This window comes from Aquarana catesbeiana, linkage group LG02 (assembly GCF_042186555.1).
Source record: "Aquarana catesbeiana isolate 2022-GZ linkage group LG02, ASM4218655v1, whole genome shotgun sequence".
Taxonomy (NCBI): Eukaryota; Metazoa; Chordata; class Amphibia; order Anura; family Ranidae; genus Aquarana; species Aquarana catesbeiana.
Window position 1 is genome coordinate 575041804 of NC_133325.1, and position 27185 is coordinate 575068988.

The 27185-nt window shown below is 43.9% G+C and overlaps 1 protein-coding gene across 1 annotated transcript in view; it reads right to left on the bottom strand.

Moving 5' to 3' along the window:
• The window catches only part of LOC141127585 (uromodulin-like), a 177164-nt gene that overhangs the window by 112480 nt on the left and 37499 nt on the right, over window positions 1–27185 (bottom strand). Inside the window, exons 5-6 of the mRNA XM_073614187.1 lie at window positions 15587–15807; window positions 12120–12274 (exon numbers count right to left, since the gene is read on the bottom strand). Coding sequence (XP_073470288.1) covers window positions 12120–12274; window positions 15587–15807 — 376 coding nt within the window. The remainder of the gene's footprint in view (window positions 1–12119; window positions 12275–15586; window positions 15808–27185) is intronic.

The following is a 27185-nucleotide window of genomic DNA, read 5'->3' on the forward strand; positions in this document are numbered from 1 at the left end:
TCTAGGATGAACTCTGCCTGACCGGGATTAAGCATGGGATCGGCAGAAAGAAAGCTGGCGATAGCTCTGAGACCTATGTGATGTGGAATTGAGGTATAGAGAGAACTAACATCTAGGGAAGCCCACAAGTATGTGGATTCCCAAGTGTAGTGTTCTAGCTGTTGCATGAGGTGGAATCCGTCTCGGATGTAAGAAGGAAGACTGGTTGCAAGTGGTTGTAGGAACTGATCTATATATTGGGAAATGGAACTGGTAATGCTGTCCATAGCCGCAACTATGGGTCGACCTGGTGGATTTTGGATGCTCTTGTGTATTTTCGGAATGTGATAGAAATACGGGGTGGAAAAGAATGGCCGATTGAAGAAAGCATACTCGTGTTTTGAGATGATGTTGTTATTTTTAGCTCTATCTGTGAGCGTTTTGACTTCTATAACGTAGCTAGACAAAGGGTCGCAGCACAATTTTCGATATGTACTATCGTCTGACAGAAGACGGCGGGCTTCAGCTAGGTAATCACTGCGATCTTGGACCACAATGCCCCCGCCTTTGTCAGCCGTCTTGATGACTATGTTGTGATTGTCAGTGAGATTTTTGAGGGATAGTTTTTCTTGGGTAGTGAGATTGGAGTGATATGAATGGCTGTCGTGTGTCAATTGGCAAAGTTTTTTGATGTCAGAGAACACCACTTGATAAAAGGTTTGCAAATAGGGTCCCTTTGAATGTGTGGGGTTGAACACGGATTTGGGCCTAAATGTACTATACTGTACTATAGTACATTTAGGCCCAAATCCGTGTTCAACCCCACACATTCAAAGGGACCCTATTTGCAAACCTTTTATCAAGTGGTGTTCTCTGACATCAAAAAACTTTGCCAATTGACACACGACAGCCATTCATATCACTCCAATCTCACTACCCAAGAAAAACTATCCCTCAAAAATCTCACTGACAATCACAACATAGTCATCAAGACGGCTGACAAAGGCGGGGGCATTGTGGTCCAAGATCGCAGTGATTACCTAGCTGAAGCCCGCCGTCTTCTGTCAGACGATAGTACATATCGAAAATTGCGCTGCGACCCTTTGTCTAGCTACGTTATAGAAGTCAAAACGCTCACAGATAGAGCTAAAAATAACAACATCATCTCAAAACACGAGTATGCTTTCTTCAATCGGCCATTCTTTTCCACCCCGTATTTCTATCACATTCCGAAAATACACAAGAGCATCCAAAATCCACCAGGTCGACCCATAGTTGCGGCTATGGACAGCATTACCAGTTCCATTTCCCAATATATAGATCAGTTCCTACAACCACTTGCAACCAGTCTTCCTCCTTACATCCGAGACGGATTCCACCTCATGCAACAGCTAGAACACTACACTTGGGAATCCACATACTTGTGGGCTTCCCTAGATGTTAGTTCTCTCTATACCTCAATTCCACATCACATAGGTCTCAGAGCTATCGCCAGCTTTCTTTCTGCCGATCCCATGCTTAATCCCGGTCAGGCAGAGTTCATCCTAGAGGCCACAGAGTTCTGCCTGACCCATAACTATTTCGAGTTCGATGGCGACTTTTTCCTTCAAACAAAGGGCACAGCCATGGGTGCGAATTTCGCACCCAGCTACGCGAATCTAACCATGGGCTACTGGGAGGACAACTATATCTGGCTCAACAATCCCTTTACCTCCCATATAGTGTTCTATGGGAGGTATATAGATGACATCATCATCATTTGGGATGGCCCGGAGTCCCTCTTCCTTGATTTCATCAAACACTGTAATAACAATGAGCACGGCCTCACCTTCACTTCCGAACATGATCAGTTCCAACTCGCATTTTTAGATCTTCTACTTTTTCATGAAAAAGGTAAAATATTGGCCAAAAACTACAATAAGCCGACAGCTGGCAACTCCTTTTTGCATCATCAGAGTTGCCATCATCCAAGATGGATTGCTAATATTCCCAAAAGTCAGTTCTGCAGGTTACGCAGAAACTGCACCAGACAAACCGATTACATCACGGAAGGGTCCCATTTAAAACAAAAGTTCTTAGATAAGGCTTTCCCATCAAAACTCATAAACGAAGCCTTTGATTTTTATCTATCAGAACCCCCCATATCCACCAGCGAAACCATTCAATCCACATCACAGCCGGTTAGATTTATAACTCAATTTCACTCCAAACACAAAGCCATGGAACGCATACTTACCAAACATTGGTCGATCCTTCTTCAGGACCCACATTTAAAATCCACTATCACCTCCAAACCCAAGTTCACGTACCGGAAGAGCAGAAACATCAAAAATCTGGTAGCACCCAGTAAATTCAAAAGTCAACAAAATCTCAAGAAAACATCTCTCTGTCTTGTTCCCCTCATCGGGATGTATCAATGCCGTAAAAAATTATGCCTCACATGTAGTCATGTCTATCATGGTCAGAAAGAATTCACCATCAAAGGCCAGACATATCAGATCAGTAACTTTTATAACTGTTCCACAGAATTCGTCATCTATTGCTTGACATGTCCATGTGGGTTACACTACGTAGGCCGCACCATACGCACTTTGAGAAAGAGGTTTGGTGAGCATCGCCGCCTAGTAGAGGCAGGAGATGACCATCACAGTGTTCCCCTCCACTTCCTACGCAAACATAATCATTCGTCATCTGGTCTAAAGGTTTGGATCATTGAGTCAGTTCCCAGTACGTTCCCACTGGCAGAGCGTTTTAAACGTCTCAGCCAGAGGGAAACTTACTGGATATATACTTTGGATACCTTGACTCCTGGAGGACTCAACGAGGAAATAGAGACGAGCAGCCTCATCTGACCGCTCTCCTAGTCCTCCAAGTCCTACCAGGATGCTCTAACTCCCAACATTCCAGTTTGTCATTTTAACCCAATTTGTACTTTGAAGCAGGAACTTCAGCAATATTTCATCTGTCCTCCTCTCCCTTACCATTCCCCCCCCCGCCCCCAACCCCCCCCCCCTTCCCCTCCTACCCCGTAGCATTTTCCATTTGATGTAACATTGGCCGCCAACATACCATGTTCAACTCCCAAGTCCAACTAGGACATACTCTTCTTATTTTTCACACAAAATAACTTACCAGTATGGTCTCCTATCATAGCACACCCCAACCCCCTTTTTACAATATAGCAGTTCTGCAAGAACATCAGCATCACCCCAATATTATAAGTATTAATTCATTTTCAGATTTTTTTCAATAATAATACCTATATATAATTTTCTATTATTTAATTATTAGTTTATCACCATTATTCCACTACTATAAACATCCTTCAATAATACAAAAAATTCTCTTCCTATTTTCATTGTCACTTCAGTTTCAACATGTTTCCGTGTTCACCATAGTCCATTGAGTTTTTTCATTTCCCTATTCCTCATCTCACTAGGTATGCATAACACATTGCTATTACAGGGAGTTCATCCAATAACAGCAGTTCCAGCTACACATTCATTATACCCATACATGCCCCTTCTCCTCTCCCCCCCCCTTTTTTTCCCCTTTTTTTCTTTCTCTCCCCTTTTTTTCTTTTCTCTCCCCCCTTTATGTGTTAAATAAATAAAAAACCCCCCCTTCTTTTTTTCTCCCCCTTGCTTTCTCATAGATAACATGATTTCCAAAGTAACATTACATTCCCTTTTTTATTTACAAACACATGCCGCTGTCTTGTACAAAGATCTGACACAGCTGCAGACGCTGACACATTAGCACACAGCGTCCTGAACACAGCCTATGCCTCACGGTGATTGACAGATCTCTCCCCCAATCCCAGCCCATCTTAGACTATAACAAGATTGACCAGTCATAGGTCACGTTAGGCCTGAGGAAGGAGCGTAGCTCCGCAAACGCGTCGCCTATTCGTCATCCCTGCCTAGACCCGGAAGTGCCTTCGTTCCCCCAGATCATCACACACAGTGCGTTCCAGCAGCCGGATCTGCCGCCCACACAGCAGCGCAGCCTGTCTCCAAGCGGAACGACATCTGAGGATGTGATCGGATCATACCCCTGGGACACCTGGCATCACCTGTCCAATACTTACATGCCTGAATACATGTACCTTTGTGAGTACCTGTTTTTAAGATTTATTAAAAATCCGTTTTAATACTGCACTTAGAGTGGCGCCATTGTTGTTCTTCTTCTACATTTTGCAAAACAGCACTGCGTTAATTTAACTGACAATTGCATGGTCGTGTGATGCTGTATCCAAATAAAATTGATGTCCTTTTTCTCCCATAAATAGAGCTTTCTTTTGGTGGTATTTGATCAACTCTGAGTTTTTTATTTTTTGCTCTATATACAAAAAAATAGCGACAATTTTGAAAAAAAAAAAACAAAAAAAAAAAAAAAATTTTTTACTTTCTGCTATAAAACATATCCAATACATTTTTTAAAAAAAATCTAATTTCTTTATCAGTTTAGGCCAATATGTATTTTGCTACATATTTTTGGTAAAAATCCCAAAAAGTATATATTGATTGGTTTGCGCAAAAGTTATAGCATCTACAAAATAGGGGATATATTTATGGCATTTTTATTTTTCTTACTTGTAATGGCGGTGATTAGCAATTTTTAGCGGGACTGTGACATTGCGGCGAACAGAATGGATCACCTAACTGACAATTTTGACATGTTTTTATTTATAAGAATATGCACTGACACTGTATAAATGACACTGGCAGGGAAGGGGTTAACATCAGGGGTGATCAAAGGGTTAGTTGACCTTTTCATTTTTTCTGTAAACATGAACTTACACATCGATTTCTGTTGAACAGGGATGGCCACACACTGATCAAAACTGAGCTGGTCCCTGCTGAACCAGCCAAATTTTGGTCAGTGTTTGGCCAGCTTAATGTGTCTGACCTTCTGCTTTGATTATCCTTTAGCTTTCAATTATGATCATGTCTTTATTATCTGTTGATCCTGCACTAGGAGTGGTGAAGCCGCCTAACTCCAACCAGCAGTCTTCTGCTTATTATGACACAATTATTTTTCAGAAAAGCTGTAAGAAAAGCCCGGAGCAAAAGAATAAAATGCATAGGCGCAGGGCTGACATGACAGGGTTAACAGGGGGATGGAAATAGAGGAATGGGTGGTAGTTTTGGGTGCTGAGTGGGAGGGGTCATTGATGAGTTAAATAAGGTCCCCGCCCATGATGAGTCATCACAGCGTGGGGGAAAATTCAGAGAGCAGACAGCATGGCTGATGTGGAGAGGATCTTGGCCCAGCTGCGGGAGGAGGCAGCGGTACGGGGGGAGTCATGACTTCAGGACACTTTGGGGACTGTATTGCAAGGCCCGGAGCCTTTGGCAGGTACGCGGGGACGGAGGTCTAGACCGCCGGAGCGGTTCTCTCTGGACCGCCATGCATGACCGCAGCGGAGAGCAGGGGGTGGTGATACTGTGACCCTGTCGGGTCCTGTGGTGAAGCGTGCGGCGGTGGTGGCCAAGGGTAGCCCAGTTAGTGTTCCCGGACAGCGGGGGGGGGGATTGTTTAGGCCACAGCAACAGGGCCCCATGGAGAACGCGTGGCCTACTAGGTGCAGGGAAAGCATGAGTGCGGGCCCCGCCCCCAAGAGACAGTCACAGGAGACAGGACATGCAGCACAGAGGAGAATGGCGTCACAGGAGACGGGACATACAGCGCAGAGGGCAATGGTGGAGGTCCCCGGGCTTTCCAATACTGCAGCAGGGGACCTGAAGAGGAGCGATCGTGGGAGGCGGTCAGGATTGGCGCCTGGGAGAGCGGAGGCTGGCGGGACTGAGGTACAATGCACTGGTCCTGGCAAGGCTGTCCAGAAATCCTCAAAGGGCTATGCTGCGCGGAGGCAGGGTCGGATGTCGGCAGCTCCAGCGGCAACTAGGTCTATCTCGCCTGGTGGGCTGTCATCTGAGGAGGAAGTGGGATCGGAGCTGAGGTCCCCAGGAGAACAGTCCGGATCGGAAGAGGAGGCAGGTCCGGGAGTGTGCGGTCGGAGGAGAACGGATGGTCGGCTGATAGGTCCATGCCTGTGCAGCCCGGTAAGTTACCTTCATCCATACCTATTGTGGGGTTGTCTGGTACTGTTGGGGTTGGTAGTAGCTTAGGTCGGACTGACTTGAGTGCGGGGGTTGTGGGACCGTCCGGGGGGGCTGCCGGGTTATTGTTTTTTTTGGCGGGTATAAAGGAATTGGTACAGAAATTCGAAAATGCAGAAGGAGGAGTCGCCGCTGGGCCAGCGTCTGCATGGGTCCCGCCAGTGGGGAGTGCCGGGGTGGCTGGCGCAATGGGAGGGAGCTCAGTGGTGCCGGCGGCTGTGCCTGCAGTCCCCGCGCCCGCTGTGGTGTCAACGGTGAGTAGTTCCCCGCAGGGAACGTCAAAGAGGGCAGAGGGGAGGCAGGACATTGTCAGGTTGGGCAATGCAGCAAAATGCGAGGTATATGTCTGTTATGAAGGACCGCTGGGAGCTCATCTGAAACAGGAGGTGCAGGAAAAGCTGTGGAAGGGCGAGTACGTTGAGATATTTTCCCTGCTGCCTTTAGAAAAATTTAACTTGGACAGGGTAAAACCCGACGATTCAAAGAAGGAGAACGAGGACAAGGAAAAAAAAAAAAAAAAAAACAAAAAACAAAAAGGGAGGTACCGGTTGATTCCGAGGACATTTACTAACTGGTTGCAAGCGTTTGCGATCATGGCTAGTGTGATAGGGGAAAAGAACCCCGAACATTGTTCGGCGCTCTTCTGCTACCAGGATGCTATCGGGGAGGCATACAGAGTCTACGGTGGTGCAGGCTGGCTGCGGTATGATGAGCAGTTTCGTCAACGGAGAGCTGTATGGCCAGAATTGAGGTGGGACCACAAGGACATCAGCTTGTGGATGCGTCATCGAGGGCACCTAACCAGTTTTTTCAGGGGGGGGGGGGGGGCGGTGGACCTTCAGCCCAGGGACAATCGGCCGGAAATAAAAAAGGGGTTTGTTGGCAGTACAATACAGGGACCTGTAAGTTTGGAACCACATGCCAATACAAGCACGAGTGTACTGAGTGCGGAGGGACTCATCCGGCGTCCAGATGTTTTAAACAGGGGAAGGGCCGCGCTGGAGAGGCTGGAAACAAAAAGGGAAGACTCCAGTGATGGACAGAATGCGGCCGTTTCTAGGTAGGTATCCGGATAGGGAGGCGGCGCAGTTGTTAGATTCGGGTTTTAAGATCCCGTGTACATTGGAGTTTATTCCTCCTGTTCCGCCCAATTTGAGGTCAGCTATGCAACATCCGAAAGTGGTGTCTGAGAAACTAAACAAGGAGGTTGCTTTGGGGAGAATGGGGGGTCACCTCCTTTTGCCGATTTGGTAGTATCCCTGTTGGGGGTGGTACCAAAGGAGGAACGCAACAAGTTCAGGCTCATTCATCACCTGTGTTTCCCGAAGGGAGGATCAGTGAATGATGCAATTGATCAGACAGCTTGCGCGGTGTCTTACACATCGTTTGATGCTGCGGTGGGGTGGGTGCGACGTTACGGCAAGGGAGCGTTGATGGCCAAGGCAGATGTGGAGTCGGCTTTTCGGCTTCTTCCGGTTCACCCGGATAGTTTCCGGTTGCTGGGATGCCATTGGGATGACCAATTTTATGTGGACCAATGTTTGCCGATGGGTTGCTCCATATCGTGCGCTTTGTTTGAACAATTCAGCTCTTTTGTTGAATGGGTAGTACGGGACATGTCAGGCTTGAATTCGATCATTCATTACTTGGATGATTTCCTTTGCATAGGTCCAGCTGATTCCAGAATCTGTGCAGTGCTCCTGGCGACATTGGAGCACATAGCGGATAGGTTTGGCATTCCATTGGCGCCTGAGAAGACTGAGGGACCTAGCAGTCATCATTTTTCTGGGCATCGTCTTAGACTCAGTGGCAATGGAATGCATGTTACCAGAGGATAAGTTAGCGGATCTACAGAAGGAAATCGCAAGTATGATTGGGTTGCGCAAAGTTCAGCTTTGAGGGCTGCAATCGCTATTAGGTAAGTTGAATTCTGCGTGCCGCATTCTGCCAACGGCTGGAATTCAGTCTCCAAGACACTATGTAAGACTGGGAAAAGAGCACAGGGATGACTTGAGGGTATGGCATACCTTCTTGGAGTCTTTTAATGGACGGGCGCTATGGATGTCAGAACCGGTTAGCAATTTTGACCTCAAACTGTTTACTGATGCGGCCGGTTCCACAGGTTATGGGGCGTTCTTCCAGGGGCAGTGGAGTGCGGGTCCGTGGCCGCAGGCCTGGATTGACACAGACTTTACTAAGAACCTAGTGCTGCTGGAACTGTTTCCGGTAGTGCTAGCGGTGGAATTATGGGGTGCAGCGTTTAGGGACCGGAAGGTGCGGTTTCATGGGGACAATTTGGGTGTTGTGCAAGTGATCAACAGGATCACGGCATCATCTCCGCCAGTGGTTAGGCTGCTACAACACTTAGTTTTGAGATGTTTGCAACTGAATGCTTTCATTCATGCAGTACACCTCCTCGGTGTTGAAAATGTTATCGCTGATGCGCTGTCTCGCTTCCAGTGGGACAGGTTCCGCGAGTTGGCGCCGGAGGCGGAGCAGCAAGGGGTGCCTTGTCCCGAATGGTTGTGGGGGATAGCATTGGCTTCGTCGCGGGATGGATCAGGAAGTTGGTAAGTGAGGTGACATGGTCTGCGTACTCAAAAGTATGGCGTGAGTGGCTGGCGTTTGTGCAAGAGGTGGGCGAAGAGTCGGTGGATGGTTCGGTGGGGCTCCTGGTGTTGTATTATATTGCAAGATTGATGGAGGGAGTGTCTGCATCAGCACTGCATAAAAAGTTAGCGGGTTTAGCGTTTTTGTTCAAATTACAAGGTCAACCTGATTTTACACAGGATTTCTGGGTGAGACAGGCGCTGAAAGGTTATCGGCGATTGGTGGTTCGTACGGACGCCAGGAGAGACTGATAACCTTTGATATTTTGAAGGGTATTGTAGCACAGTTGGGGGGGGGGGTGTTCTTCGGAATACGAGTGTAACATGTTTAAGGCGGCCTTTTTGCTGGCCTTTTTTGGGGCATTCCGTATCGGGGAGTTGGTTAGTCCGTCCAAGAAAGTGCATGGAGGGATTGGGTTTCAGGAGGTGGAATGTGAAAAGGAAGGTTTGTTATTTTTCCGTAAGTCAAAGACAGATCAAATGGGAAAAGGGAGGTTGGTGCATGTTTTTCCAGTGCCGGGTTCGGCATTGTGCCCGGTGGAAGCAGTTAAGGGATTTATGGGTACCCACCCCAAGGGGGGGCCTTTTTGGTGCATTTGAATGGGTCCCCTTTATTGCGTTACCAATTTGTGGCCGTATTTAGAAAATGTTTACGGGCCTTGGGTTTGGAGGAGAAGGAATTTGCGTCTCATTCCTTTCAGATAGGGGCTGCGACTGAAGCGGCCAGAAATGGGATGGATGCAGCGGCAGTAAAATGCATTGGGCGGTGGGAATCACGGAGGTTCCAATTATATGTTAGGCCTCATCTGGTGGTGGGAATGTAAATGGTTCGTTTGGGAAGGTATTTTCGGTTGGAGGGTAGGTTACAGAATATTAGTGGTCATGGTATTGTTTTTGTTATCTTCTAATTACAGGTTCGGCGGCAGGTCTGGTTTGGATAATGGGCCATTCCTTTGTGTGCTGGGGGGCCAGGAGGGGAGATTTGAGACATGAAGGTAGGCAGTTGAGATTTACTACCTGGTACCCCCGATGACGTCAGTTGTGACGAAACGGCCGTAGAGTCACAACACTGAACGCACCGCGCTTCCAATTCAAACGGCGATAGTGTCGTTTTTTAGCTTTATATTGATTTTAAACGTTTCTGTATTTTTATTTGCTGATTTTTGGAATAAACTAGCCGAAAGTTATTTGCACCAGCGGGGCCTTTTTTCCTTTGTCTCCTTTTCTGGGCACCTAAAACATTTTTGTGCTGGATCGGTTGGAGTCAATACGAGTGGTCCTATGAGAGGTGATCCTGAGATAGGATTGTATGAGGCTTCTGTAGCTGCTGCTGGCTGGATGTCCTGGAAGGAGTCCGACGTATCTGCTAAGCGGTATCCTCCAAACTACCCCCAGAGTAATTTGCCTTCATCTTCTAAGCCTGTTTGGACCCCCCTGAATAAGGGCGGTCACAGGCTTTTTGGTAAGCCTTCAATCTTACTACCTGGTGGTGGGCAACACTGTATGTATGGACTCATCCCTATACCTGCATAGAGCGTGTATGGTGAAGATTCATCCCTGCACCGTTTTAGAGCATCTACACAATATATTTGGACTTTTATGATTTATTCACATTTATATTTTTGATGTTCATTATTTCTTGAGCAATTTTATGAGCACCTCATGTATTATATAAGCTTTTTAGTAAGCTTTTATTTCTAGTGTTTGGTGATGGGTAAACATTGAATGGTGGAAATTTACCCTTGAACCTGCATTTACATAACAAAAACAACTTTTTGGACTTTTTTTGATTGTATTCAATTTTTGCATAGGTTTTGTGTTTCATATGTTTTTTAAGTTAATACTTTAAGAGCACTTCATATATTGTTTAATCACGAATGATATGTTTTTTTGTTACTGGGTTTGCAACAACAGAGTTTATCACTATTTATTTACATTAGCTAGTCCAGCGCTGCACTCCTTAAAAGTTATATTTGTTTTCGTGCCCTTATATCAGGGTTATAGTGCATAGCAGCAGGACCACTTTTTATATCTTATTCACAATTTTTCACGCACCTAGCGCAATTCTTTTCTTTGTTCTAGTTGAGATTTACTAGGCAAGCGGCCTACATCCGGTGGTTTGGGTTCCCGGGCATGTTGTGGGGTAGATTAGTTTCTGAAGTGCACCGCTACGCGGAGAGGGACAGGGCGCCTGACGTCTTAGTTCTGCACTTGGGAGGCAACGATTTGGGGGTGAGATCTATGGTAGATGTCTCGCGGGACATCAAATTTGATGTGTGGCGATTTATGCAGGATTTTCCAAAAATGGTCATCGTTTGGTCTGACATGGTGGCTCTAACAACATGGAGGATGGCCAGGTCGGTGGAGGGTGTTAATAGGGCTCGGAGAAAAATTAACAGGGAAGTGAGTAAGTTCATGGTGAAGCATGGGGGGTTGGCTATTAGGCATTTGGAGTTAGAATTCGAAACTTGGAGGTACCTGAGGAGAGATGGTGTTCATCTAAATGATGTGGGTTTTGATCTGTGGGCGTTGGGCTTGCAGAACGGTATCCAGAGAGCTCTTCAGGTGTGGAGGGGCACCCAAGGGTAAGTTTTGTTACCCTTGGATGCTGTGGCGGGCGTTTTGGTCTTTGCAGGGGAAGGAAGATATGGCACAAGGAGAATTTCGGGAACTATCGTTGCTATGGGTCCTGATGGTGGTTTCCGGCTAATGGAGGTTAGACGGGAAGTGTTATGGGGGCACTGTGATCAGTGGTTGTCTCTAAGCCAGCTTGTCGGCTTGAGGCCTATTATTACATAAAGAGAAGGGGGCCGAAGTGCAATATTGTTATTTTACTGACGATTAAGAATTTCCTGCAAAGACCAACGCTAGTTAGAAGAGGAGTTGAATAACAGATGATGTTTGTTTAGGTTGTTATGTTTCATTTTAAGAGATATATATATTTGTTAACAAAGTAGTCTGCTACGGCCTTTTATACCCAATCTCGGTCTGGTCTCAATTGTTTAGATTAAGTTAAGAGGTTGGGGTTGTTCCAGGTAATTGGGAGAATCACATCTGTTATACAACAGTCATGATCCCAGAGCTAGAATCTCAGTGCAAGAAGTGCAAGTGCTGACCCTGGGTGATACCTGAACAGAGGTGTGCCGGCATTCTGGAGAGAAAAGCAGATGAAAGCATTGTCTGGGTGAAAACTGTGATCTCTGTGGGGGATCCATTGATAAGTTACATTTACTGATTACTTGGCATGCACTTGAGCATGACTAAAAAAAGATTAGGTCTGCTTTAACACTAGGTACAAAATATAGATATGGAAGACTGGTTAATGGAAATGGGAGGTTAGTGAAGGAGAAAGAATATAATAGTATATTACACGAGAAAATCTCTATGTCTTTATATTTTTTCTTACTGTTTGATAATATTTCCAGACAGTTTCAGACTTGTTTGCATATTCCGATTATACACACAGATAAAGTTAAAGCTGATATTATTTGTTGTGATGACAGGTTTATCCAGGATTCCAATGTAAATGGTGTTGGAAATATAGATATTGGAGTCATCGTCCTGTGGATAGAGGCCAATAATTAGCAGTGGAAAAATAGTTTTGAAATATAGAGGAATTGCTAAGCTCACCTCCCTCAGTTCACACTGCCGCAACTTCAAAATCGTGCAAATTTGAATCTGACACCCCTTTAAGACTTCATCGCGGCTTGCATACAACTTCTTTAACAGGAGTCAATGCAAGTCGTGCTGAAGTCGCACCAAAAGTAATGCAGGAACCTTTTTCTAAGTGAGTCGCACCGATTAGAAAGGTTTCATTGCCGTTAATGGAGTGCAACTTGTCATGCAACTTTGAACTCTCAAGCTGTAGGTCAAGTTGTGGCAGTGTGAACCAGGGCTGAATCTTGTGGAAATGAAGCCTGTCAATCAATGAGCCTAACAATTGACAAGCTTCCCATAGCTATAAGGATGCAGCCTGCATCCAGGGTCATTCACTTACATGTGATTGCTGTATTAAAGATTACATGCAAGTGGCTGTGATTAGCTGTGAGATCCAGCAGCCTTCTATTGATTTCAATGGGACTGCCTCTCGCAGCTAATACTGGGAACCCCTTGCTGGGGTTCTCACATCTAATCGCAGTGTGGGTGCATTCGCAAATGTGTTTTATCCTGCGTTTATTATCATGCTGCACTGCACATCAATGCAAATGACATTATCCTTTATGGTGCCCACTCACATCAATGCAGCGCAGCTGAAGCACATTTTTGAAAAGGCGCAGACGCTTCTTTGGTAGAGTGTTTTGCCACATAGACTTCAATGTACATGCATTTTTAGGGTAGGTTCCTACCTATGCGGGTTTTAGTGCATTTGCGGATCTGCACACTACAATCCATTTAACATTTTTTTCCTATGGGTCCCATTCACATTTTTTGCAGTTTCCTGCAACGCGTTTTTTGGAAAGATGTAGGGAACTTTTCTTATATGCAGAACGGTGCATTTTTGGTTTCATTGACCTAAAAAAAGCATATATGTGTTTTTAAATCGCCTTCGGTAGGGTTTTGTGTTTAACAAACTGTCTTCTCCTCCTACCAAAAAATACAGGAAGCATGAAAACGCATCAAGAGCGTGTGAAAACTGCACCACAAAAACACATTTAAAAAAGCATAAACCTTACATGTGTAGCACCGACTTAGTATTGCCTCTGAAACATTGCACTGCATTTTCTGGCTAAGCTGATAGCTGGAGAAGAGACTTCATTGGTGCAGGATTGAAGGCAGTTTGGTTAATGCTGTATAAGGATGAGCTCCGGCGTGTTCGCAAGCTGCAAGTGCCGAGCCTGCCAGGAAGTCGGCACTGCACAGCGCTAATCACAAGCAGTGAAACATTTTCCCGATGTGCGGCTGCAGAGATCAGGAAATGTCTCACTGCCTGTGATTAGCGCAGCGCAGTGCCAACTTCCTGGCGGGCTCTGCACTCATCCTTACTGCTGTAGCTAAGAAGGAAACCCACCCCTAACAACAAAAACAAGGAAGGACAGGATTGGATAGCATCCCAGGAGAGCTGTGATTCGGGGGAGAGAGAGGACACAGGAGGAGAGACAGACTGGCATTGTGGCAGCCAGACAGAAAAAAAGTGTCCCATGTGCCTGTCTCCTGAGCACTTCCAGAGCCTGTGATGCTGTCCGTGACTCTCCTAAAGGGAGGTGCACACTTGAGAGGGGAGTTTACAGTGGGTTATTCTGCCTTTCTTTGCCTGATTAGTGAAGATGTGCCAACAGTGCAGTGAAATCTAGAGACGAATTTCAGTACTGCAGCAATCATCATCATCATTATCCTGTTTGGAGAATTCTGCGGATTGTGTTGCTCCCATCGCCATCCAGTCGACTGAGACAGCGATCAATCTACCAATTGCTGGAAGGAAGATATATCAAATGCATCTAATGGTGAGATATCTTCTGCCATCCTTGTGTAAGTGGATCTTGCCTAATCCTGCTAGGTCCTATTTACCGCTAATGCAGCTCTATCTGAAGGTGGATCACCACATCTGTTAATCTTTGTGACACTTTGCGAAGATACCCCTTTCCATTCTGTGGATTACAAATATTTCTTCACAAATTCTGAGTACTCAAACACAGGATTTAAAGGGTCCCAATGCTGGCAGACTCTGTGTGTGTGTGTGTGTGTGTGTGTGTGTGTGTGTGTATAGAATTCCCACTGGCCAATGGTTAGCTAGAACCTACAAGACCTAGATAGGCTTTTATAGTCAGTAATATCACTTTTGGGTAATTGTTGAACATTATTTTTGTATTGTGCAACAGTTTCGTTCAGCACTCGTTCAGTGCATTTCAGGCAAGGCCTCCCACTTGCGGTTAAAGTGAAGGAACACTAATCCTGTTTTAATTTGCTGAGCAGTTGTACTACAGGTATATCATTGCATTTAATATTGGTATTCTGTTAATCAGTTTATCTCTTTTCAGGGCTTATTGCTAGTTCTAATAAAGCCCAGCTAAAAGTTTAAACGGTGTATTGGTGTTACTTGGATCCAGGTGAGGGTGAGCCATTACTGGTGTGGGACAGAAGACCTGTATATTACAGCGGCCCTTGCGGGGGTAATGCTACACATGCATAGATTTAAACCTAGCTTTAGTGAGTTCTTGGCAGAGTTTTCTGTATAAAATCCAACCTCCTCCAACTGCATGAAAAAATGCATCAAAAATGCACAATGCCAGACTAAAACAACGCATTGAAATCGCATCATGCTGCAGCAACTCTATTGTTAACCTTGACTAGACGGAAAGTCTACTGCGTATGCATGGCCCGGGAGAGTTTTTGTAAAGAACTGTGTAGCACCCAGTGGCCCAAAAGATCTCAATGGATCATAGATTAGTAAATGGAAAACTTAGGGGGCTTTCTCGGGGAGAGGGGACGCATTTCAGGGATAACTTTACAAAAAGTGCAGTTATCCCTTAAAGCCTACCACAGTGACCTAATGAGAAGGTCTTCTCTAACTGCCTATAGCTATGATGGCTATAAAAGAAATGTAATTGTCACCTTGACAGGAAGATAAACATCGATAAAGATTTTTTTCAAAAGTTCCATATTTTCACCAGTCTGGATTTCTGTTTTAATTCCTGACAAGAGGTGACAAAAAAAAAAAAACTCTAAAAAACAAAAACAAAGCTGTCAAGAGTCCCCTAATTTTTCCCCAATCTATCCTAAATGAAAAGAAAAGTTTTCGTCTAGAGTTAGGCTATCTCTTGAAAAAAGTGAAAACAGATTGCGGAGTGTCAATTTTTCCAGAAAAGTAAGGGATACATACAAATCTAACACAGGAATTGCTAAAACGAATTAATAAATAAATCAATAGTGTGCTACCATCACTGTGTTTCCACACCAATTGGATGCGGCTGAGGCCTGGATAGTAGTCACTGTCTGGCCATTGATATATTGTTGATATGGGAAATTGCATTCTATTGATGAGTTCCTCAGATGAATTGTGGAAGAGTCGAGACCAAGTGCTGCTAGTTCACATTTACTGACTGTGACAATCATTGCATTGTTGTCACAGATGACCGTAGGGTGAAAATCAGAAAGTCCTGTGAAAGATCAGTAAAAGAAGAAATATAAATCAATCAGTGGGCAATGTATACAAAAACTGTTCTTTTATAGATCTACATTGATCCTTATCCTACTAGTCACTACTACTTACAGCCATATGGCCCAGTGCCCTAACAGAAATAAGCCCAACTGAACCCTTGTAATTTGTTACTGTGATGCAGCCAGGCTGTATAATATATATATATATATATATATATATATATATATATATATATATATATATATATATATATATATATATATATATATATATATATATATATATATATTTATTAATAGATATGAGGACCTCTTTCCTTTATTTATATTTCAATACATTTTTTTTATTAAACAAGCAATGTATTATCCGTGTATGAAAAAATAATAATTTCAATGGTATCAGAGTACATATCTTGACATATGGTGTAAATGGAAAGTACAGATATGAGTACAGCAAATAGTCATGTAGAAGTATTTACTATATAACCCCAGCTGCCTCAAATATGATGAGCGATCCGATCAGATGGGGCTCCTTTTTTTTTTTTTCTTAATTGTTACAGCGAGGGGTAAATATTGTGTACTGGCCGCACCTAGGAGAGTCAGACCTCAGTTCTCTCACACAATACACGGCTCTCCAGTGTCCCCCCCCCTCTGCTCCAATCAACTGCAGTCTGTCTCCCCGAGTAGCATTGTTTATATAAACCGTGTTCTGGGAGAAGAGCTGCTGGACCACTGGAGTGATAGAACACTGCTTTGTGTGAGAGAGCCGCGTCCCAACTCTCCTGTAAACTGTCAGAACAGGTATTTTAACCTTTCCTGTAGCATTTAGCTGCTAAAAAAATAAATAAAAGAGCCCCATGTTTATTAATGTATAAGCAGACTAACTGCATTACAGTAATAAATACCGAGAGTTCAATTGGACTCAATGCCAACTTTCTATTCAACACTGGTAAAATATTCAACCCATTTTGATTTGAACCCGATTTCGAATAAATGCAAGCTCATCCCTAGTGTCCATCCAATTTTGAGATTTACACAGCTCTGTCACACAGTACAGACCTGTCTGGTGGGGCAGGAGACCCAATTTTTCTCTACTGTAGTTCACTTAAAGGTCCTCTGTTTGTCGGTCTTATAACTGCACCATCTTTAATGTTATGCATTTTTAGGGTGTGCCCCCCAAGTCTATCTTTGTCTATTGTAAGGGTCCTGACCAGATCCCTTGGGCTGGAGCACCCCATCCCCCCCACCATTACCTCTTATTTGTATTCACCTGTGTTATAGGAGGAATCCTTTTTAGTTCTCCCACATAGAGGAGTGTATTTCTCCCATGGTTATGAGAAGTGGGATCTTTCATTCTATGAATAGTGTAGGACCCACTGATAATGGGGTACTTTGACGCAGAAGTGGGCTTAAGCACTATGTGGCCATAAGGGGGGGCCCAAATCCTCATATTTTTTGCTTATTTGCTGAATAATATATATTCAGGTGTTTTAAATAGCCTTGCAGGATCTAAATGTCATTTTAGCCTATTTGCGCTGTAATCTTTTCCCCAATTACAGGTCCTGTCTTTCCACCAATCTGTGACCGGACATTGAAAGAAAAAGCAGCCTGATGAGATCATCTCTCTGTCACTCTGCTCTCTACTCCATTTAACATGTTCCTTTCCCTGCAACACAGCTGATTGGCTCCTTGTGCTGCATTTCCCTCTCCTCCTCTCTGCGCATGCGCAGTAGGGAACCAGGCTGTCAAGCCGCAAGGCTTCACTTCCTGATTCCCTTACTGAAGATGGCGGCGCCTCCACCCGAGAGCCGAGGGAGAGATCGGCTTCAGGTGAGGACATCGCGGGCGCCCTGGACAGGTGAGTGTCCATATTTTAAAAGTCAGCAGCTGCAGTATTTGGCAGTATTAAATTTTGGCGGAACTCCGCTTTAAACAATACATGTAAGAATGTATTTACCTCTTGTAGACCAGTCACTAAACATTTATGGCTGGCCCATTCCGCTATTGTTCAGAGAGGACTTAAGCAGGCCATAGATGGAGCAAATTTTTTTCCAAAGCAATTTGCTTGATTCTCCCATTCTCCTGCTGAGCCATCAAATTCTCCCCGGAAAGGGGAAAGCTGGGAGATAACAGTGATTATTTCTAGCGGCTATAACAGTCGCTTGCACTTAACCCAGACAGGCAGGGCTTTTTTTTTTTTAGCGGGAACGCAGGGGAACGCAGTTACAGTATCTCCACAACTGAATGTATTATTTGGCAAGAATGGCTTGGGTGTGCTGGAGGGTCTATTGATGCTGGCTGCTGGGGATTTGTTGTCATTGTTGGGAGTCTATTTTTGTGTGTGGGGGGGGGGTCTATTGTTATTGGGCAGGTCTATTGTTGCTGGGAAAGATCTACTATTGAGGGAGAGGTCCACTGTTGCTGGCTACTGGAGGATCTGTTGTTGCTGGTGGGGTCCATTGTTGGGGTAGTATTTTGTTGCGGGAGGGCCCATTGTAGCTGGGGGGGGGGGGTCTGTTCTTGTGTGGGGGATCTATTGTTGCTGGAGGGTCTGCTGTTGCTGGGGTCTATCAAATTCCATACAAATTACTGAGTAGCACAAAATGATACTTGGTTTTGTATTCTCTAAAAGGGTTGAGTGGGTAGTGGTTGGATCCAAGAGACAGTGCTCAGAGGTGGGTAGGGGGCAGAGACGAAGAGTGACTCAGGAGGAGGGAGTTCCTGCACCTATTTTCTGAGAAAAAAAGCCCTGCAGACAGGTACATGAATCCGTCAGTGTCCTCCCTCCTTCCCCATCACACTGACAGGCGCATGGCTGAGGAGTTTTGTAGTAGAGGTGGGTGGAACCTGATGGGGACCTGAAAAGCTACTTCCTCAGGTTCTGCCCACCCAATGACAATTCATTTCCCAAATATTTGGGTAGTGGCATCCCCCATATTTCCATTTACATTTAGCTTTCAGCTGGGGAATCTCCTGGTGGACAGCTAAATGAGACTGGGGATATAGCTCTGTGCAGTAAGCTGCAACATACAGTGTCTTGAGAAAGTATTCATACCCCTTGAGATTTTCCACATTTTGTCATGTTACAACCAAAAAAGGTAAACGTATTTTATTGGGATTTTATGCGATAGACCAACACAAAGTGGCACCTAATTGTGAAGAGAAAGGGAAGGAAGGAAAACAATAAATGATTATTTTTTACAAATAAATATGTGAAAAGTGTGATGTGCATTTGTATTCAGCCCCCCCCCCCCGAGTCAATACTTTGTAGAACCACTTTTCACTGCAATTATAGTGAAAGTCCTTTTGGGTATGTCTCTACTAGCTTAGCACATCTAGAGAGTGAAATTTTCCCCATTCTTTTTTGTGAAATAGCTCAAGCTCTGTCAGATTAGATGGAGAGTGTCTGCGACCAGCAATTTTCAAGTCTTGCCATAGATTCCCCACTGGATTTAGGTCTGGACTTGGACTGGGCAATTCTAACACATGAATATGCTTTGATCTAAACCATTCCATTGTAGCTCTGGCTGTATGTTTAGGGCCGTTGTCCTGCTGGAAGATGAACCTTCCGCCCCAGTCTCAAGTCTTTTGCAGATTAACAGGTTTTCTTCTGCAAGATTGCCCTGTATTTGGCTCCATCCATCATCCCATTAACTCTCACCAGTTTCCCTGTCCCTGCTGAAGAAAAGCATCCCCACAATATGATGCTGCCATCACCATGTTTCACAGTGGGCATGGTGTGTTCAGGGTGATGTGCAGTGTTAGTTTTTCTCCACACATAGTGTTTTGCTTTTAGGCCAAAAGGTTCAATTTTGGTCTCATCTGACCAGAGCACCTTCTTCCACATAGGAATAGGGCGCTATACATGTTCATGTAAAAAAACTATCACAAAGAAAACACTGCATCAAACTCAAATGTGCACATAAATGAGAAAATAAGCAAGCATAAAGTCCATAAGTGAATGAATCCCAACACCAAAACGGAATGCTCTGAGATAAAACTTCTAGATCTTCCACCACGAGTGCTCAGTATGAAGATGGCCACTCCCCAGAGCTGTTTGACCCCTTTTTACAGGATGGTCAAGAAACACTTTGGGAACCCCAAATTGGTTCCACTAATGGCATGAATCCACTCCAATGGCCACTCAGGAAGGAGCTAGTAAATAAAATAAGACTCCACAGGAGATACAGATGAAAGTCTCATAGTGTAGTAATATTTAATGGAATAAAAACAGCAGCGATAATAACAGTTACACTCACATGCGATAGTGCCTGGCCTGGCACTAGGTGTAAACACCGTGTGTGAGTCAACTGATCCCTGGAGGTAGCGTGCGTTCCACGTCTCACTCCGAAGGTGCAAAGCCTGGTGTGGTGTATCAAAAAATGGACCCGGAAATGATGGATCCTTCGCTCCGACATATGTTTCGCCGTGAATGGCTCTTCAGGAAGTGATGGTGCGCCACTTCCTGCTTGCTTTTATGTGAATGGAAAGGCTGCTATTGGTGGGGCTCCTCCAAAATGGAGGAGAAGACAAAAACATAATACAGAATCTGCCTCTAGGGAGCGTCGATGCACACACGCTGCCCACACTGCACATAAATAGCTAACCTTACAAAGGAATTAATGAATAAACTAATACATACAATGTATTTAAAGTCAACCATCACCTAAACAGTGATAAATGGACTATTTGGGTGCATGGATGTAATATAGAGCTGAGTAAAGTCAAATGGGTGTATTGAGGCTTGAAGGAAAAAATTAGGACAGCACCATCAGGTGGTGAATATCCAGATGACCGAAATAACCATGCCTCTAATCTTCTATATGAAGGAGACAATTAGGACAGCACCATCTAGTGGTGAAAATCCATATGGCAGAAATTGCCAATACAACCATGCCTATACTAACAGATCAAAAAAAAAAAAAAAAAAAAGTTTTATTTTTTTTATATATCATAATTGGTAGAAGGAAACATAAATTACGTCTTTTGAAATCCTAGCTGGACACACTTAAAATTAAAGTGGTACCTTTCTCTGATACCCCAGAGTATCTAGCTAAAACTGAAAAACTTCAGCATTATCTTAACAAAGATAATGATACTAAGAATAAAAAAAAATAAAAAATATCAACGAGATAAGAAGGATTATAAAGATAACAAAATTTATAAATGGCAGGATTCCATCGTACAACTGACCGAGGGGGACCCTCCCACTACCATCTACCTCTGGTACTGTCCCCCATCTAGGTAAAACACAGGGAAAGAAAGAATAAAAAAAGCTATGAAGGTACATCATCCACAAGTACATATGGTGGGGAAGGAGAGGCGGAACCTGAATTTTGGGGTAATGATTCGCCTCTTACTCCCCAATATAGAGTTCCCACCCACAATTATTACGCACCCCTAAGGGATCAGTCCCCACAGACCCCGAGGACACCTTTTTATGACACCTATGCGTCCAGGTCTAGACCATATCGTGGTAATCAAAGGGGAAATTTTAGGGGGCGCGGCAGAGGTGGAGGGAGGCCACCTTATAATACACACCACACTCGGGGGGGGGGGGGGGGGGAATGGAGGGAGTGGAGAGAACCATTCAAAATTGTGCCAGGCCACCCCCAAAGAGGAAACCACCATCCCCACCCGCAGAGGGGGAGTCAGTACCCCCACCCATTCCCAAGCATTCCCCGTCCGGCCGAACACGGAGGAGAGGATGCAGAGGGGGCAGAAAAGAAAAGGAAAAGAGAAGTCTAACTACGGGTATCTTTTACCTCACTGATATTTCATTCACTGAGGAGGAGCTTCTCATTCTCAGTGAGGGTTTAAAATTTGCTCCAGCAAAATTTTTGGACAAGTTTGACGCATACATTGACCTGGAAAAGTTTGCCAGGAAATTGAATGTCAAAAATCTTTTTGTGGAACATCCTAGTGCCGACAATACAATGGTTCCGCAGTGTTATACCCACACAGCGTTACGGAATAAGTCAGCTTTTAATCCCAAAAATATATCCCATAGGTTTATAGAAGTCTTTAAGCATATGGTACAAGAGGATATAAGGAATATCCCTTTCACCAAAAAAAAAAAAAAATATCAAACAGACTAGGGAAGCCATCTCAAAATTAGAACAGAATAGGAATATAGTCATTAGGCCAGCGGATAAGGGGGAGGTCTGGCCATCCTTAAAAAAGGAGGATTATATGGCAGAACTGCAACGAATAGTTCAGGATACAGCCACCTATAAAAAAAACTTCGGAGTGACCCAACGGCCAAACTAAAAGCTCTCTTATCCAACCTGTTAGATAAAGGGTCCTCCAAAGTCATATTAAATAAAAAAAGAAGCAAAGTATCTATTACCTAGGGTCCCAAAAATCCCGGTTATCTATCAAATTCCCAAAATGCACAAGAATAGGTCCAGTCCCCCAGGCAGACCTATTGTAAGTGGGAAAAACTCCCTTTACTCTCGGTTGGGAGAATATATTGATATCTTTTTGCAGACTATAGCCACTAAGGGCAAAGCATACCTAAAAGATAGCAAGGCCCTTATTAATAGGATTAGGGAAATGGTGATAGGAGAACATACATTGTTGGTCACAATGGATGTTGAATCCCTACATGCCAACATTGTACAGCAGGATGCCCTAGATGCTGCTTCATGGGCGTTGAAAAAATATTGTGACCTCAAAACCCCCCAGAGAAAAATTCCTTGTGGAAGCCTTAGAAATGGCAATGACTAATAATTTCTTCTGCCATGCAGGGGATTTTTTTAACCAAATAAAAGGGGTGGCTATGGGGGCTAAATATGCACCCAGTATTGCTAATATTTTCTTAAACAAGTGGGAGGAGGAATGTATTTTTTCTGACCAGTGGCCCCAAATTCAAATGTACCAAAGGTATATAGATGATATTTTCATTGTGTGGGAGGGTCCAAAGGAAGAGTTGGATGGTTTTCTAGTCTATATGAATAACAATTAATACCAAATAAAGTTCACCAGTACCTGGCATCAATCGTGCATCCAGTTTTTGGATCTTGAGATCTTTAAGATGGGTTCTGGTTTGGGGACCCGGACCCATTTTAAAGAAACTGATCGTAATGGGTATATTTCAACTCGTAGTTGCCATCACCCAAACTGGGTGAGAGCAATCCCAAAGGGTCAATTCCTGAGAATCAGAAGGAACTGTGCGGGTGAGGAAGATTTCATGGCCCAAACCAATATGCTCATTGATAGACTCATAGAAAAAGGGTACAATAAAAGAAAATGGGAGATTACGAGAGAACAAGTTAGGCAAATTGATTGCCTTACCCTTTTGAGACCTAAAGCCAGGGACTCAGCAGGGGACCAATTCAACCTGTCATTTGTTTCAGGTTTTAATCTCCAATATAAAGAGGTGGAAAGGATAATTAAAACCTACTGGCCAATATTACAAAAAGACCAAAACCTTAGAAAGATCCTTCCTAACAAACCTAAGTTTATTTATAGAAGAACCCCAGGGTTACGCAATATGTTGGCCAAAAATGTCATCCGGCCCCCTAAGAAACCCCCCACTTTTTTGGACTGCACTGGGTTCTATAAATGTAAGAGATGCAAAGCATGCAGAACTACTAGGGACAAAACTAGGAAAGCAACTAGCTTTCCATCAGTGGTTACAGGTGGGGAATATGACAGGCAGTTCATCACCTGTGACACTAGATATGTTACTTACCTGCTCATGTGTCCATGCAATTTCCAATATGTTGGCAGGACCACTAGAAGCATGGCCAAAAGAGTGGGAGAACATATAGATAATATAAAAAATGGGTTCAAACACCACAGTGTGTCGAACCACTTCAGGTTGATGCACAATAAAGGACCCCTCCTTACTCAGGTTCTGGGGCATTGATAGGGTTTGCCAGCATTGGAGAGGAACTGACATGACCAAAAAAGTGTCGCAGATGGAAACGCAGTGGATATATAAACTTCAATCCCTCCAGCCTTTGGGATTAAACATCGATATTGATTCAAAATGTTTTTTAACTGATTGATTGCATTAACATATTTGTTTTTAGCAAGTTTGTTTCTTTTAGATTAGAGCCCTGGTTTCTCAGGGTTCCTATCTTAATACCCATTTTTTAGTTTATATAATATCAATGAAAATACATTAACTGTCTTTGTGTATTATATAAAAAAAAAAAAAAAAAAAAAAAAGCAAACTTTTTTTTTTGATCTGTTAGTATAGGCATGGTTGTATTGGCAGTTTTGGCCGTATGGATTTTAACCACTAGATGGTGCTGTCCTAATTGTCTCCTTCATATAGAAGATTAGAGGCATGGTTATTTTGGTCATCTGGATATTCACCACCTGATGGTGCTGTCCTAATTTTTTCCTTCAAGCCTCAATACACCCATTTGATCTTACTCAGCTCTATATTGCATCCATGCACCCAAATAGTCCATTTATCACTGTTTGGGTGATGGTTGACTTTAAATACATTGTATGTATTAGTTTATTCATTAATCCCTGTAATGTAAGGTTAGCTATTTATGTGCAGTGTGGGCAGCGTGTGTGCATAGACGCTCCCTAGAGGCAGATTCTGTATTATGTTTTTGTCTTCTGCTCCATTTTGGAGCCCCACCAATAGCAGCCTTTCCATTCACATAAAAGCAAGCAGGAAGTGGCGCGCCATCACTTCCTGAAGAGCCATTCACGGCGAAACATATGTCGAAGCGGAGGATCCGTCATTTCCGGGTCCATTTTTTGATACACCACACCAGGCTTTGCATCTTTGGAGTGAGACGTGGAACGCACGCTACCTCCAGGGATCAGTTGACTCACACACGCTGTTTACACCTAGTGCCAGGCCAGACACTATTGCATGTGAGTAACTTATTATTGCTGCTGTTTTCATTCCATTAAATATTACTACACTATGAGACTTTCATCTGTGTCTCCTGTGGAGTCTTATTTTATATTCTAGCTCCTTCCTGAGTGGCCATTGGAGTGGATTCATGCCATTAGTGGAACCAATTTGGGGTTCCCAAAATGTTTGACCATCCTGTAAAAAGGGGTCAAACAGCTCTGGTGAGTGGCCATCTTCATATTGAGCACTCGTGGTGGAAGATCTAGAAGTTTTATCTCAGAGCATTCTGTTTTGGTGTTGGGATTCATTCACTTATGGACTTTATGCTTGCTTATTTTCTCATTTACGTGCATATTTGAGTTTGATGCAGTGTTTTCTTTGTGATAGTTTTTTTACATGAACATGTATAGTGCCTTATTCTTTATTTTGTACAGTTCAAGTGATTCGTTCGCTTTAAAGGGGGCAGCTGTTTGTTTTTTTACATGTTCTCATCCCCACCAGGCGCCCTTTTTTTGGTACACATTTTTTGCATACGTCACCTTCTTACACATGTTTGCTGTGTCTCCTACATAGCTTCTCGCAGACTGCAAACTGGACTTTTTATGCCTTTCTTTCAACAATAGCTTTCTTCTTGCCACTGTTCCATAAAGGCCAGATTTGTGGAGTGCACAACTAATAGTTGTCCTGTGGACAGATTTTTCCCACCTCGAGCTGTGGATCTCTGCAGCTCCTCCAGAGTTACCATGGGCCTCTTGGCTGCTTCTCTGATTATTGCTCTCCTTGCCCGGCCTCTCAGTTTAGGTGGATGGCCATGTCTTGGCAGGCTTGCAGTTGTGCCATACTCTTTCCATTTTTAGATGATGGATTGAACAGTGCTCTGTGAGATGTTCAAAGCTTGGCATACTTTTTTATAACCTAATTCTGCTTTAAACTTCTCTACAACTTTATCCCTGACCTGTCTGGTGGTGTGTGTTCCTTGGCCTTCATGATGCAGTTTGTTCACCAAGGTTCTCTAACAAACCTCTGAGGGTTTCACAGAACAGCTGTATTCATACTGAGAATAAATTACACACAGGTGGACTCAATTTACTAATTAGGTGACTTCTGAAGGCAATTGGTTCCACTAGATTTTACCGGTAGTTAGGGGTATCAGAGTAAAGGGGGCTGAATACAAATGCACGCCTCACTTTTCAGATATTTATTTGTAAAACATTTTGAAAACCATTTATAATTTTCTTTCCACTTCACAATTATGTGTCACTTTGTGTTGGTCTATCACATAAATTCCCCAAAAAATATATTCACATTTTTGGTTGTAACATGATAAAATGTGGAAAATTTCAAGGGGGTGTGAATACTTTTTCAAGGCACTGTACATGACAGTTTCATAGCACAGGCACCACCGACTATGGTACTGGTGTGCCTCTGTAGAGTTGGTCCTAATTACCGCCATTTTCCTTATTTTAGAACTGGCGGTCATTCTTTAGGAATCGGTCACTGCCATAGCAACAGGTTCTTAAAATGGCGATAGTGAGAACTACCTGAATTTGCAACAGAAATTGGTAATGTTACCGACACCGACGCAAATATTTACCTGAATTTGGCGCAAGTAGTTCTTAAGGAAAATACTGCCAGAAATGTGTCATTAGGGCTATTTTGAATCCCCCAGTATCGGTCTCAAAAATATGATATAAAATGAATTTGGGGGGGGCGCATGCGCGAGGCTTAACATGGAGGACGCTACCTCTTAGAGCTCTGCATTCCCCGCCGCAGACTCAGGACCAAATAACGCATCCCGACCGCCTAAAGGAGGACGCTCTCCAGTTTCAGGACCACAACTACCAACTTTTCTCTGACCTGGCACCCCTTACCATTGCTAAATGGCGAGCCATGAAGCCGCAATTACAAATCCTGATACAGCATCAGATAAAATACATCTGGCGATTTCCCTTCTCCCTTCAGTTTACGTATCATGGGCAGCAACACTCCTCCACCTCTCCAGAATCACTACAGCGTCTTCTTGAATCGCTTCACCTGTCGCCCCCTCTATACCAATCTGAGACTTCACTACCGCGTACTCCAGCCCGCTCAACAACCCATCCATACACCACCACTCCAAAACGGAACCAACCTGGCCCCTCCTCGATCTGAAAAGGAACCCCATCCCGCCAAGCAAACCTTTTTGATCTGAAATCACACACATCTCGCTGAACAAAAATTGATCGTCCATGGCTCTCCTTTAACACCACATGAGAACTCTTGGTCACACAGTTAATATCATACTGAACGGAGACTGATGTGGTTTTATCCTGTTACTGAGATACAGGAGTTTGTGCTCCTGTAATATCTCCCACCGATATGGGACTCACCATACACGACCCCCTTATTTCCATTTTGGGGAGTATATGTATTAGATACATTCCCTTTGATATATTCCGCTTAATCTTGTTTTTTCTTTTTTTGGTTCACACATGCCTTTAAAAAGGAACCTTAAGGCTCTGATGTTGATAAACTCTAAATGTTATGTTATATTTTTTTCTGCTGCTC